This window comes from Ailuropoda melanoleuca, chromosome 16 (assembly GCF_002007445.2).
Source record: "Ailuropoda melanoleuca isolate Jingjing chromosome 16, ASM200744v2, whole genome shotgun sequence".
NCBI lineage: Eukaryota > Metazoa > Chordata > Mammalia > Carnivora > Ursidae > Ailuropoda > Ailuropoda melanoleuca.
This window is the reverse complement of record NC_048233.1, coordinates 88722891-88734002: the sequence shown is the minus strand read 5'-3', so window position 1 is coordinate 88734002 and position 11112 is coordinate 88722891. Positions and strand designations below refer to the sequence as shown.

The 11112-nt window shown below is 59.0% G+C and overlaps 2 protein-coding genes across 2 annotated transcripts in view; one reads left to right on the top strand and one right to left on the bottom strand.

The window, feature by feature from the left end:
• LOC117796622 lies at nt 1–5125 on the top strand. The gene is made up of 3 exons (XM_034644852.1): nt 1–844; nt 4625–4964; nt 5107–5125. Exons 1-3 carry the CDS (start codon nt 190–192, stop codon nt 5123–5125), a joined length of 1014 nt encoding a protein of 337 aa, XP_034500743.1. The 5' UTR covers nt 1–189.
• Nucleotides 5126–8354: 3229 nt separating this feature from the next.
• Nucleotides 8355–11112, bottom strand: part of NADSYN1 (NAD synthetase 1) — a 16057-nt gene continuing 13299 nt past the window's right edge. Inside the window, 3 exon segments of the mRNA XM_034645326.1 lie at nt 8355–8586; nt 9681–9857; nt 10324–10494. Coding sequence (XP_034501217.1) covers nt 8536–8586; nt 9681–9857; nt 10324–10494 — 399 coding nt within the window. The 3' untranslated portion in view covers nt 8355–8535.

Here is an 11112-nt window from a genome sequence, read left to right as displayed (position 1 = left end):
CGCAGACCCGCAGCACCTCTGGTGCCCTGTAAACATGTCGCGGAAGCTAGTGGAAGACGTCACGGGGGACAACGGTGCTGAGAACACACGGAGGCTACAGTGAGGGTGAGGTGACACGGGAGGAAATTTGGGGACACAGAGCAGATACCGAGATAGTCCCCCGAGGCGGTGCTCGGACTCTGATTGGCCATGGCCCTGCCACAGGAAGACACACGGGACCTGAAGCCCCTTGATAAGCGAGACTGCTGCCGCCCTCCCCAGAAGCTGGGGGAGGCCCTGCCCACCCTTGCCCACAGGCTCCTGCACCCGCGTCCAGGTAAGAGTTGGTCGTCCACACTTTGTCCTTGTCACTGCATGTCCCCCGGGAGGTCGGGCCCCGGACGGCGTTCCTCCTGCGTCTGCGGCTTCTTCTCCCCCCACCCTGCCATCATCATCACTTTGTCCTCAAACCAGCCGTGTCTCCCGGCATCTGGGCTTGGGTCCCACACCTCTGTGGGGTGGGAAGCATCGAGGCCTCAGTCGTGCACCTTCTGGATGGGTTTTCACCAATCTGTGTCTTACCCCGTCCGCCTACGCCACCCCAACATTCCTGCCCCATCGTTGGATGGAGTGACGGTGCTGTTGCTGTGTCAGGACTACGCAGCGCAGGGAGACCTTAAACCGGCCTCGCCAGACAGCCACGGAGGCCGGCAGCTGCTCGGCTCCCTAGAGAGGAGACCTCGGACCCGGGTGAGCACGTCACCGTGGACATGGCCTGGATGCCCTGACCCTCCTGCAGCCACCGGACCTGGTGACCGGCCAGTGGGAGCAGGTTCCCTTGGAGACAGCGCCCCGGGATGTTTTGGTGAGCAAAGTGAAAGTTCTCTGTGATCACGTCAGTTTCCTAGTGATCTGTCATCCACTTTGCTAGAAAGTTGTTTCAGCTCCTTACGGACCTACCGTCTAGGACAACCTGAAATATGCCAAATCCTTCAGGCCGTTAACCTATCTCACAAATTCAAACTTCCAAGGGGTTGAGACCACACTGGTCCGCTTGGCTGGGGGGCTCTGCGCGTAGCTGTGCGGTTTTCTTCCTCTGCACCCGCTCCCCTGCAGCGTGCCTCTGTTGGTCCTTCCCTGTCTACGTACTGGATGGCGTCCTCCCCCAGCTCTGTCCTTCCCGCTCTGTGCTGTCACCCTCTCCAGAGGCTCTGCCGACGCTCACGTCACGATGTTGGCCAAATCCGTGCCTCCGGACCACAGCTTTTCCCAAATCCCAGCCTCTGTGTCCAGCAGCCATCTGGACATCCTCACCGCCTTCACCTGGATGTGATATAAATGACCCCAAAACAACATAACTAAAAATGAATTTGTGAGCGTCTCATGTCCCTCCCTCAAAGCCTGCTGTGGAGTCCACAGCCTGAATGGGGAGTCTTTGCAGACTTCTCTCACTTCCAGGCTGTCCTCCTGGTTCCAGCCTTATAATGGAAGAAAGTATTCTGGGAACGCTAACTGAAGAGTAGGGCCAGCAGCGAAGGGTTAAGGACAGCTTCCTGGAGGAGGTGACTCCTGAGCTGAGCCTGGAAGGACAGATAGGAATGATGTGGACATAATCCCCGTAGGGCTGCAGGACGCACAGGTCACTCATTATGCAAAGCCGTGGAGACAGGGAAGACGACAGGATTCCCGGAGGACAGGGAGTGTGACGGTGAGGGTCACAGCAGAGGAGACAGCAGGACCTGCAGGATGAGAACGGGGAGGGGGGTGGGGGGCAGCACACTGCTGTCACTCTGAAGTCTCCTCTGAGGGGGTAAGAAGGGAAGGCCAGTGTGCTGACGGCGGGCGTATCTGTTGGAGCAGGTGCTGCTGGAGCAGAGGAACAAACAAGACAGCCAAGAGTGTGAACAGAGAGGCAATGGAAAGAAGCAAATTGTATCAGTCAGCGCATGCTAAGTTATGTCGTGGTAACAATCCCCAAACCTCAGTGTCTTAAAACAGCAAAGTTTTTTATTTGTTTCATTTTGCTTTTTTGTGTTTTTACTCACATTTCATGCCTGTTGCAAGACACAGTTGCTCAGAGCCCCCAGGTGGGTCCCCACGGGGGAAGGAGAGGGAGCTCCGGAAGGTCTCAAGCCAGGAAATGAGGTTTCCATCAGAAGTGACCTTCCCCTGAGGACTCGTGTCCAGAACTAGTCTCACAGCCGTATTCAAGAACCACGGGCCCAGGGAAGGGCGGTCTCACTGTGTGCAGTGTCGTCACGCACCATGAAGGACCACGTGGACTGGACTGGAAGCACCACTGGGACAGAACTGAGTGTCCCTGGGTGCACTGGATGGAGGGCACAGAGGGAGAGGCAGGAGTTGAAGACAGTGACAGTGATGGCAACAATAACTCTCACTCGCTGAGGACCTACTATGTGCCAGATGTCACTCTAAGTGTCTTACAAGGATTCGGGGACTTTAGCCTCACAAAAACCCGGTGAGGAGGGGACATCATGACCCTCATCACCACGGACCCCAGGTTGGCAAACTATGGCCCGTGGGCCAAATCCTGTCCATTATCTGTTTTTGTTCAGCCTGTGAGTTGAGAATGACTTTTACATTTTTAAATGCTTGGAAACTTAAACAAATAATAATATCTTGTGGCAGTGAAAATTACCTGGAATTCAAATTTTGGCGTACGTAAGTGAACTGTTCACCCACTCTGTGTTGTCTGTGGCTGCTTTCGGCTACAGCAGCACAGCTGACGAGCTCTGCGGAGACCCGCTGCCGCAGAGCCTGTAATATTTGTGATCTATAGAGGCTTGCCAGCCCCCACTTTAGGTGAAAAACAGAGGCACAGGGAGCTCAAGGCTGTTGCACAAAGGCACCCATGGGTGGGGCGTGGGGGGGCGGGCAGGAATCCCAACGGCCCGGCCAGAGTCCCCCAGTGCCGCCCGTGATCCCCACGTTTCAGAGCGGAGGGGCTGGTGTGGTTGCATGATCCGTAGAAATGAGAAACGTGCAGTGAAGAGCTCAAGTTTGGGGGGTGGTCTTGTACGTGGTGTGATCGGTAGGCAGGCTGATAAGTAAGTCGGGGGTGAAAGCCGTCTTATCTGGGGACTGAGGGACCAACAGGAAGCCCTGGGAACAGAGGAGGTTGGAACACAGGGACATGGTTTAAAGAGCAAAGAGCAGCATGCCAAGGAGAGTGGCCTGGAAGCCACCACCTTCTTCCAGGGAAGAAGACAGGAGAGGGGCCGAGGAAGCCCGAGTAACAAATTAGGAAAAGCTGGGAATTGAGGGAGGGAAAGCTAAGAAATACGGCGCTCAAAGGCAGGAGCCTGAGGCCTCCAGTGGCGGAATGGGTCACTGTGAGTGTCCCAACTGCCCTGGAGCAATTTCCCACCAGATCTAGCTGCCTCTAACAACACACATCTGTCACCTTGTTGTCACCTTGCCATTCCGGAGGCCCCGAATCAGTGGTGGTCTCACTGAGATGTGTTCCCGGGGAGGCCTGCATTCCTTCTGGAGGCTCCATGGGGGGATCTGTTCCCTGGTCTTTTCTCGGCTTCTGGAGGCTGCCAGCGTCCCCAGTCTCCCGGGGGCCACCATCTTCAGAGCCAACGACACAGCACTGCGACCTCAGCTGCCACGAACCCCTCCTCTCTGACGCTCTGGCTCTGCCTCTCCCTTAGAGGGACCCTGTGGTTACATTAGGACCCACTCGGATAATCCAGGATCACCTCCCTATTTTAAGGCCAGCTCATTAGCAACCTTCATTCCCTCTTGCCAACCTCCCATACTCACAGATTCCAGGGATTAGGACATGGGTGTCTCTGGGAGAAGCCAGTCTTCTGTCTACTACAGCTCCTGGGATACTAAAACTCACAGCCTTTAGGGCCCACAGAGTGCCTTTGGGGGCTGGCTGTCTTTGGGGTCACGAGCCCATGGGGCAGTGCGGGAGGCCCCTTTGGGGCTGGGGCATGGCTCCCACGGCACGCACCAGTGCACGTGGGCTGCTACTGAGCTCACCCAACTCACCACCTGGACCCGAGGAAGGAGGTAGACCAGATGCCTACGCTCACCCTTACACTGCCCAGCGTCCTCTCCCTCGTATCCCAAACGCTCTCCACACGCCAGCCGCACTCAGAGCTCTGCCCTCGCAGTGGACTTGCTCCCCCACACCTTGGACCCTTCCTCGAGTGGTTTCTGTGCATCATGCTTCCCTTCTCCCAATAACTTCGATGTCTTTAACTCAAGTGGTGGCCCCTTCTTTCTCTCCTCTGAGTCTCAGAGCTCTATCACACTACCCTGTAAATTGTTGTTACCTGAGGTTCCCAGAGGGCAGAGCCTGGGTCTCCCCAGTTCCCGCCACCTCTGCATTCAGCTCGGAACCTGACCTGGACGGGACATCCGGCAAATCAGGTTGCTGGATGCAGACATGAGTGAGCCACGCTGATGCTCGAGGGGCCCGGCCCATGAGGGTGAAGCCGAGAGCTTATCTCATCCCCTAGGGAGAGCCGAGAACAGCAGGAGGGCCTCTCGCTCAGGATATTTGTGGCCAGGGGCGTGTGAGGGGGTGGGAATAGAGGGAAGGAGGGAGGAAGAGCGAGACACCTGCTTACATGCCCGAGACTCCGGGTTTCTGTGTTTGCCTGCCCAGGGGTGCCCAGAGCCCACCGGTCAGAGGAGCGCGGCAGGACCCTCCTGAGCTCGGTCCTCCCCAGCATGGACCTGTACTGCAAGGTCGACAACGATTCCAGCAATGATGCCATAGGCACGTCTCTGAGAGTGGAGACTACTAGCCACGTGCTCTTCCCGTCCATCACGGTGGTCGTGGCCCTTTGTGGGCTGGTGGGAAATGGAGTCGTAATCTGGCTTGTCCGTTTGTCCATCAAGAAAATCTCCTTCTGCATATACGTCAGTCTCGTGGTGGCGGAGTTCATGCACCTGGGTTTGCAGATCGTGTTCTGTGTGCGACAGGTCCTCAGGTCTTCCCTCCAGTACTGCTTTCATCTTTCCGGTACCTTTATGACCCTGGGGTTCTTCTCCTCCGTCACTGGGCTGGGTGTCATGACGGCCATCAGCTTCCAGCGTTGTCTGTCTGTCCTCTTCCCTGTTTGGTACCGCTGCCATTGTCCCAAGCACCTGTCAGCCATCGTGAGCGTCTTCCTCTGGCTCCTGACCTTTCTGGTGACCATCCTGCGAGGCCACGCCTGCCCTCAGCCGTCCCTCCAGACAACCGGTTTCTGCTCTGCGATTGTCACCATCACCAACGTGTGGATCCTGCTCCTCCTGTCCATCATGGGCACATCCAGCCTGCTGCTGTTCCTGCGGGTCCGGGAGAGCACCCAGCTGCACCCGCCCAGAAAGCTGTGGCTGGGCACTCTGCTCACCGGCCTGGCCTTCTTTCTGTGTGGCATGCCCCTCAGCGTCGTCAAGTTCCTGGTGTGGGAAGTGGGAAACCAGACTCTCAATGACATCTGCGTCCTCCTGTCTTCCATCAACAGCGCCGTGAACCCCGCCATCTACTTCTTCATCGGGAGGCAGCGGCCGAGGGCACTCCTCGCAGGGGTCTCCAGGGAGCCCCGTGTCAGGAGGCAGAGCCGGGGAGCGGCACCCGCCCCGCCAAACAGAGATGGCAGCCCCCTGACGGGTGGCAAGTGCCCGAGTGGGCCCGGTGATCCCCCGGCGGGAGTCACGCCTCCCGGTCAGCAAGAAGGAGCACCCCCAAGTCAAGCACTTCCGGAATAAGTCCCACGACAGCCCCCCCTTCATACAGAAGCTAAGGACAAATGGCTGGAACAGACTTCCCGCGCGAAGGGCACATCTTGGGGCCTTTTCAGCCTGTTGTCAAATTACCCTTCGGAAAGCTGGTCAAGGGCGCTGAGAGAGTCACACCTGCCAACCGTGGAGAGTCGGTGTTTCAACCTTTGCCTTAAAATTCTGCCCATTTTCAGTCTTGCATAAGTAATGCTGCTGAAATTCTTCCAGGTGTAGGTTGGTCCCTTTCCGGCATGTTCTAGGGTCTTATTACAGTTTTTCTTCCTAGACTTCTAAAGGGTTCACCCCATTGGATCCAACATCTTCCAAAACTCTTTGTCCTTAGGATTCCAGGGAAATGCACCTTTGTTGACGGAGTTCCGTCTGGAAGGACAACGTGAAGGGGGTCACGGGTTTGGCTGCTCCGATAAACCCTTTGTGCAATGAGCCGCATCTTCCCGAGGCCCCTCAGACTGCCTTTGTTGTCGAAGCTTGCAGGACCGTCCAGCAGGGAGGAGGAAGGCTTGAGGGGGTCTTGTGGCTCAGGAGTGCTCCCGGGACACGAGGAGGTCCTTGAGACTCTGCGCCGGCTCTGTGTTTGCCCCGAGGCCTCACTCTCTTCCCCAGGAAGCAGGCTGGGTCTCGTGTGTGACTGTGACGTGTCTGAAGAGAGCCTGCATCCTTCGGAGACACGCTCTTGGCTGCCGGCGAACTGCCAGCTTCTCATTAGCTGAGCTTTGGTGACAACCCCATAACTGGGGGTCACTGCCCCGTAACTGGGGGACACTACCCTGTAATTAGAGGGGCGCTACCTTATAACCAGGAGGATACTACCGTGTAACTGGGGGACACTATAACCGGGGGTCACCACCCTTTAGTTGGGAAGACACTACCCTGTAGCTGGGGGGGGTGATGATGTCCCGTGGTGTGCCCGCCCCCTCCCTGGGCCATCCTGCCCAGGACACCTGTGGGGTGATGAGGCCTGCACTGAGGCTGTCCCCCTTGCTGACAGTCATCTTGGGGTGATGGAGTGACATGGGGGTCCCTGCCTCAGCTGCTGGACCCCACGCTCACATCTCCTGGATCTCGTCTGTCACCACTCCCAGGCCCCCATGGGCCAAAGTCAGGGGCTCCCTGGGGGTCAGGGAGAGCTGCCTATGGGCCTGCACCGCCGGCTCACCCGCTCTGCCAGCAATAGGCCTTGGAGGAGGGAAACCGCCACGGGTGCCCCCGGGGCCAGGTCGGCTTGCGGAGCAGCTTTGACGGTTGGGTCTTTATTTCCGGATCCTCCCGGGAAGACTGAATTCTCCTCCACAGTAAACTGCTTCTTGGCTTCAGGAAAAGCAGCCCGACGGTGCGTCAGAGACACCGGGAATGAGTGACGGTTCTGGGGCTGGGAAGCCGGAGATCGGGGTGCTGTCGTGCTCAGGTGAGGCCCTGGCGAGGGGCTCTCTGGGGCCTCTTTCGTACTGCCATGAACCCTGCTCTTGGGGGTCACCTCCCCGAGGCCCCGCCTCCTCACGCCATCACCTTGGGAGTTAGGATTTCAACATCTGGTTTTGCAGGGACTCAAGCGTTCAGATCGCAGCAATGGGCTTCTGGGCCCCTGAGGCCAAGGCTTTCTGGGAATGAGAGGTAACTGGCTTTGCCTAAAAGACTGTTCTCACGTTGGCTTAGGTCACAAAATAACAGGACTCTGGGGGTGGGGGATGAGTAGTTATTTCGATCCTGGATCTGTGGGGGGTCCTGGATTCCAGGAATGGACACCGTCTTATGGGGGCAGACTTTGGGGAAGGAGAGAAATGAGGCATTCCCTCTGCTTGGGCCCATACCTTCGGCGCAGCCGGATTCTATTTAGTGGGCCTCGCTGTCACTGTGGAAAGGTGAGGGAAATGTCTGCCCACAAGCTCTACAGGCCCAGAGCCCGCGGCAGCACCCCAGAGAAGGTCACCTCAGACAGGAGGGTGGAGCCTTCCCAGAGCCCAGGTGTGGACCAGGGCATATGGGGAGGCTGCGTGTCGCCTGGGGACTCACCATCCCCTCTTCCCACTTCTCTAACATCTCCTGGTCTTCTGTGGGGCCCCTGTGCTGTAGCTAACTGGTTCAGGGATGGGCGTAGGGCCTTGCAGGAAAATACACGCACTAATTTCCCATTGTTCCTGTTAAACCGGGGCGTTTGCGGGGCTGGGGCTGTAGGACCCCGATGTGGAGCCTGAAGGAAGCCAGCAGAGGCAGCGAAGCTGAGCAGGGCAGGGGAGAAGAGAACCAAATTCTAAGGACACAGGTATACCCTGGATCCAGCCAGACCTGAAGCCGTCACTGTCCCACGACTGGGACACACTGTCCCACGACTGTCCCACGTGTTAGTCAATAAATTCCTTTTCTTGCTTACAGTTTCTTTTCTTGGGTAAGGCTTTTGGGCAGGGGAACAGCACAGACCCCAAACTGACTGTGCCCCCTCCCCGGGGTGGAGGGGCTGTGGGCGTGTGGGGGCAAACCCATCTCAGCTTCACCTGCAGCAGGGAGGCTGCGACCCCCTGGGGCTCAGCCCCCGAGAGAGTATTCCAGGAGTTGAGGGCCAGGCGAGGACGGAAGAGGCAGCTTCTCGTCCCACATTAAACAGACTGCTCCCGACCACATTCTCTTTATGTAAGCCTTTTTTCAAGGAGCTAGGAGGAACAGATCCCTCTCCCGTGAGATGTAAAGAAAGGTACTGGCATGCGGCTCCAGGCAGGGCTGGCCGAGGCCCCGCTCACGGTCACTGGTGAAGCCGATGTAACGCACGGGACCTTCTCGGAGCCGGAGCTGGCGTCAGTCCACTCCATCCAGGTCCTGACGACCTCTGCTCTCGAGCCGGAGAACCTAGACGGACAAGTCACATGAATGTCCACACTGCTGAAACACACCGGTTCATGCCAAGCGAGGGTGGCGGTCACAGGACCGGACAAGCAGCCCGTAAAGCAGTCCCCATGATGCGCGAGGATGCGGGAAGGCCGCAGAGCACGCGCGCTGGATGAGTCTGGGAGGACGGGCCTGGGTACATCACGACAGTGCCTGCTGCACGAGGAGATCCCAGCGGACTGTCTCTCTGCCCTCGTGTGTCTTGAGGGGTCTACCTCTGCATGGCCTCCGAACCCCACTCCTGATTTGGGGGAGCCCATTGCTGAGTGCAGCTGGGGAGCCAAGCCCCGCCTCTCACTGACTCCTCGTCTGGAGGCAGGGCTGTCCTGGGCACTCCTGGAAGCCAGCGGCGTCCCCGCACTCCGCCCACCAGACGCCGGTGACACAGACCCCACGCCAGGCATGATCCCAGGGAGCGTCTCCAGATAAGGCCTGCTGTCCCCTGGGGGCAACCCCTCCCCCGAGAATTGCAGCCCGGACATGCAGGCTGACTCGGGGTCCATCCTCCAGGTCCTCATCATCTACAGAGACGCCTCCCTCGGCCATCAGACGTCCGTCCAGCCCGCCGTGTCCGTGGTGAGACACTGCACTCATCACAGCTCATGGTGCTCGGTATATCGAGGGCTCCCCGCTGGCCATCTTCCCTCCCACGGGCTACGACTACCTGCGTCCCACGCGCCCTGTGCCCTGACCCCAGCGCTTGGCCTTGGAGAGGGAAGGTGGGACTTGCTTTTTAAACGACTTTGCTAACCCTTCCTTTGTTCTATTATCATTAACTAGAAAAGGCAAGGCAAGGCCAGGTGGTTTAGAAGACGTGAGCCTGTCTGGATACTTGAGTCGTCTGGAAGTGACAGCAACTGGCCCCACATCCACACGGCTGCTCGTGGGAGTAACGCGGCACAAACGGCACACGCCCCACGCTTGTCCCCTTGTGGAAACAAGGACAGTAAACAACATTGCAGCGAGCAGAGAGCTTTCCCATTCTCAACAGAAGTGAGCCGGCGTCTCCTCGACAGACGCTGGACGTGCAGAAAAGCCACGTGTGCCCAACTCACCGCATCCTCTATGCACCGGAACTGCCAGGGCCAGCTGGTGTGGTAGAGAAACGGCCGCAGGTCAAACCTGTTGTCATCGGGGCTGTAGCTCTCCGCATGGTAGGCGGGGGTCAGCGTGGTCATTTTGTGTCTGTTCATGGAGTACTTGGAGAAGAAGTGCCTCACTCTGTCCGCCACCTGGTGGGCGGGGACACACGGGGCCGCAGGCTCGCAGGGCGCGGGGACCGAGGCGGGGGCTCTGGCCGCATCGCACCATGCCACCCCCGCTAAGGGCCCCACCTGCCAGCCTCCCCGGGGGCAGTGGCGGATGAATGTGCATCGGGGCGGCCATCTGGGCCGTCCCACGTGGGATCCCCCTCTGGCACTCCAGGACGTTGCATCAGCTGACCTGAGCAGGGCGCGTAGGAAGACACGCGCATGAGGCTTCCAGGCGGTTCTGTGGGGACCACCTCGTGGCGGGCCTGACCGCAAGCCAGACAGCAGGCAGGGCCCCCACTCAGAGGAGCTGACAACAGGGTGCTAGTGTCATGGGCAACAGAGTGCGACCATTCTAGGCCACGCCGCACCGACTCGCTCCCACCTGAGTCTCCCCGCAGGGGACTGTGCCTGCCGCTCCCTCTGCCGAGCGCCACCCACGCCGTACCTGCCGTGGGGAACACACGTCTTTCCACATGGTGACGAGGCTACAGAACATGCTGTACGGCCCGGCCTTGGCGATCTTCCGCAGCCTGCCGTAGACGGACAGCTCCGCGTACGTCATGCCCATGTCCTCCTGCGGGGGAGGGAGAGGCAGCAGGCCGGCGCTGGGGGACAGCTTGCAGCCCCCGTGCCCACGGGGCCGAGACCCAGGGGAGGGACAGGTCCCCACGGGGCCACGAGCAGGGGCACGGGCTCGTTCCCCCTCGCCGCCCAGTGCCACGGAGCCGGCATTAGGAGAAAGGGACTGAGGTCTGTCCACGCTCCAAGCCCCGGCACCTGCAAACTGTGGGTTTATCTGGGAAAACAAAGGTCTTTGTAGACGTAATTAAGTGAAGGAGCTTGAGATGAGACAGCCCTGGATGTGGGGTGCCTTTACACAAGACGGAACAGAACGCGTGGGGAGAAGCCACGTGAAGACAGAGGTTGGGGGACACGTCTGCGGCCCAGGAAGCCCCGGGAGCTGGACGAAGGACCCTCCCCTGGAGCCTCCCAGCAGGGAGTGTGGCCTGCAGAGGACCTGGTTTCGGCCTCCGGGCCCCCAGAACGCTGAGAGGGTACGGGTCCCTCATTTAAGCTGCCGGCCTGTGGTGTTTGGCTCCACAGCTCCAGGAGGCCGACGCCAGGACCAAGGTCAGGCAGGGGACCCCTGCAGATGGGCCCTGCGCCCTGCCCCAGGGAGCCCACTGTCCCTAAGGACAGACGGCTCAGCACAGACATCTGGGTCCCGCTGGCC

What these genes read in the sequence shown, in the direction of transcription:
- LOC117796622 (XM_034644852.1), top strand. Translation starts at nt 190, where the DNA reads ATGGCCCTGCCACAGGAAGACACACGGGACCTGAAGCCCCTTGATAAG. An exon ending in CAGCGCCCCGGGATGTTTTG is followed by an intron (nt 845 to 4,624) that starts GTGAGCAAAGTG and finishes TTGCCTGCCCAG; the next exon opens with GGGTGCCCAGAGCCCACCGG.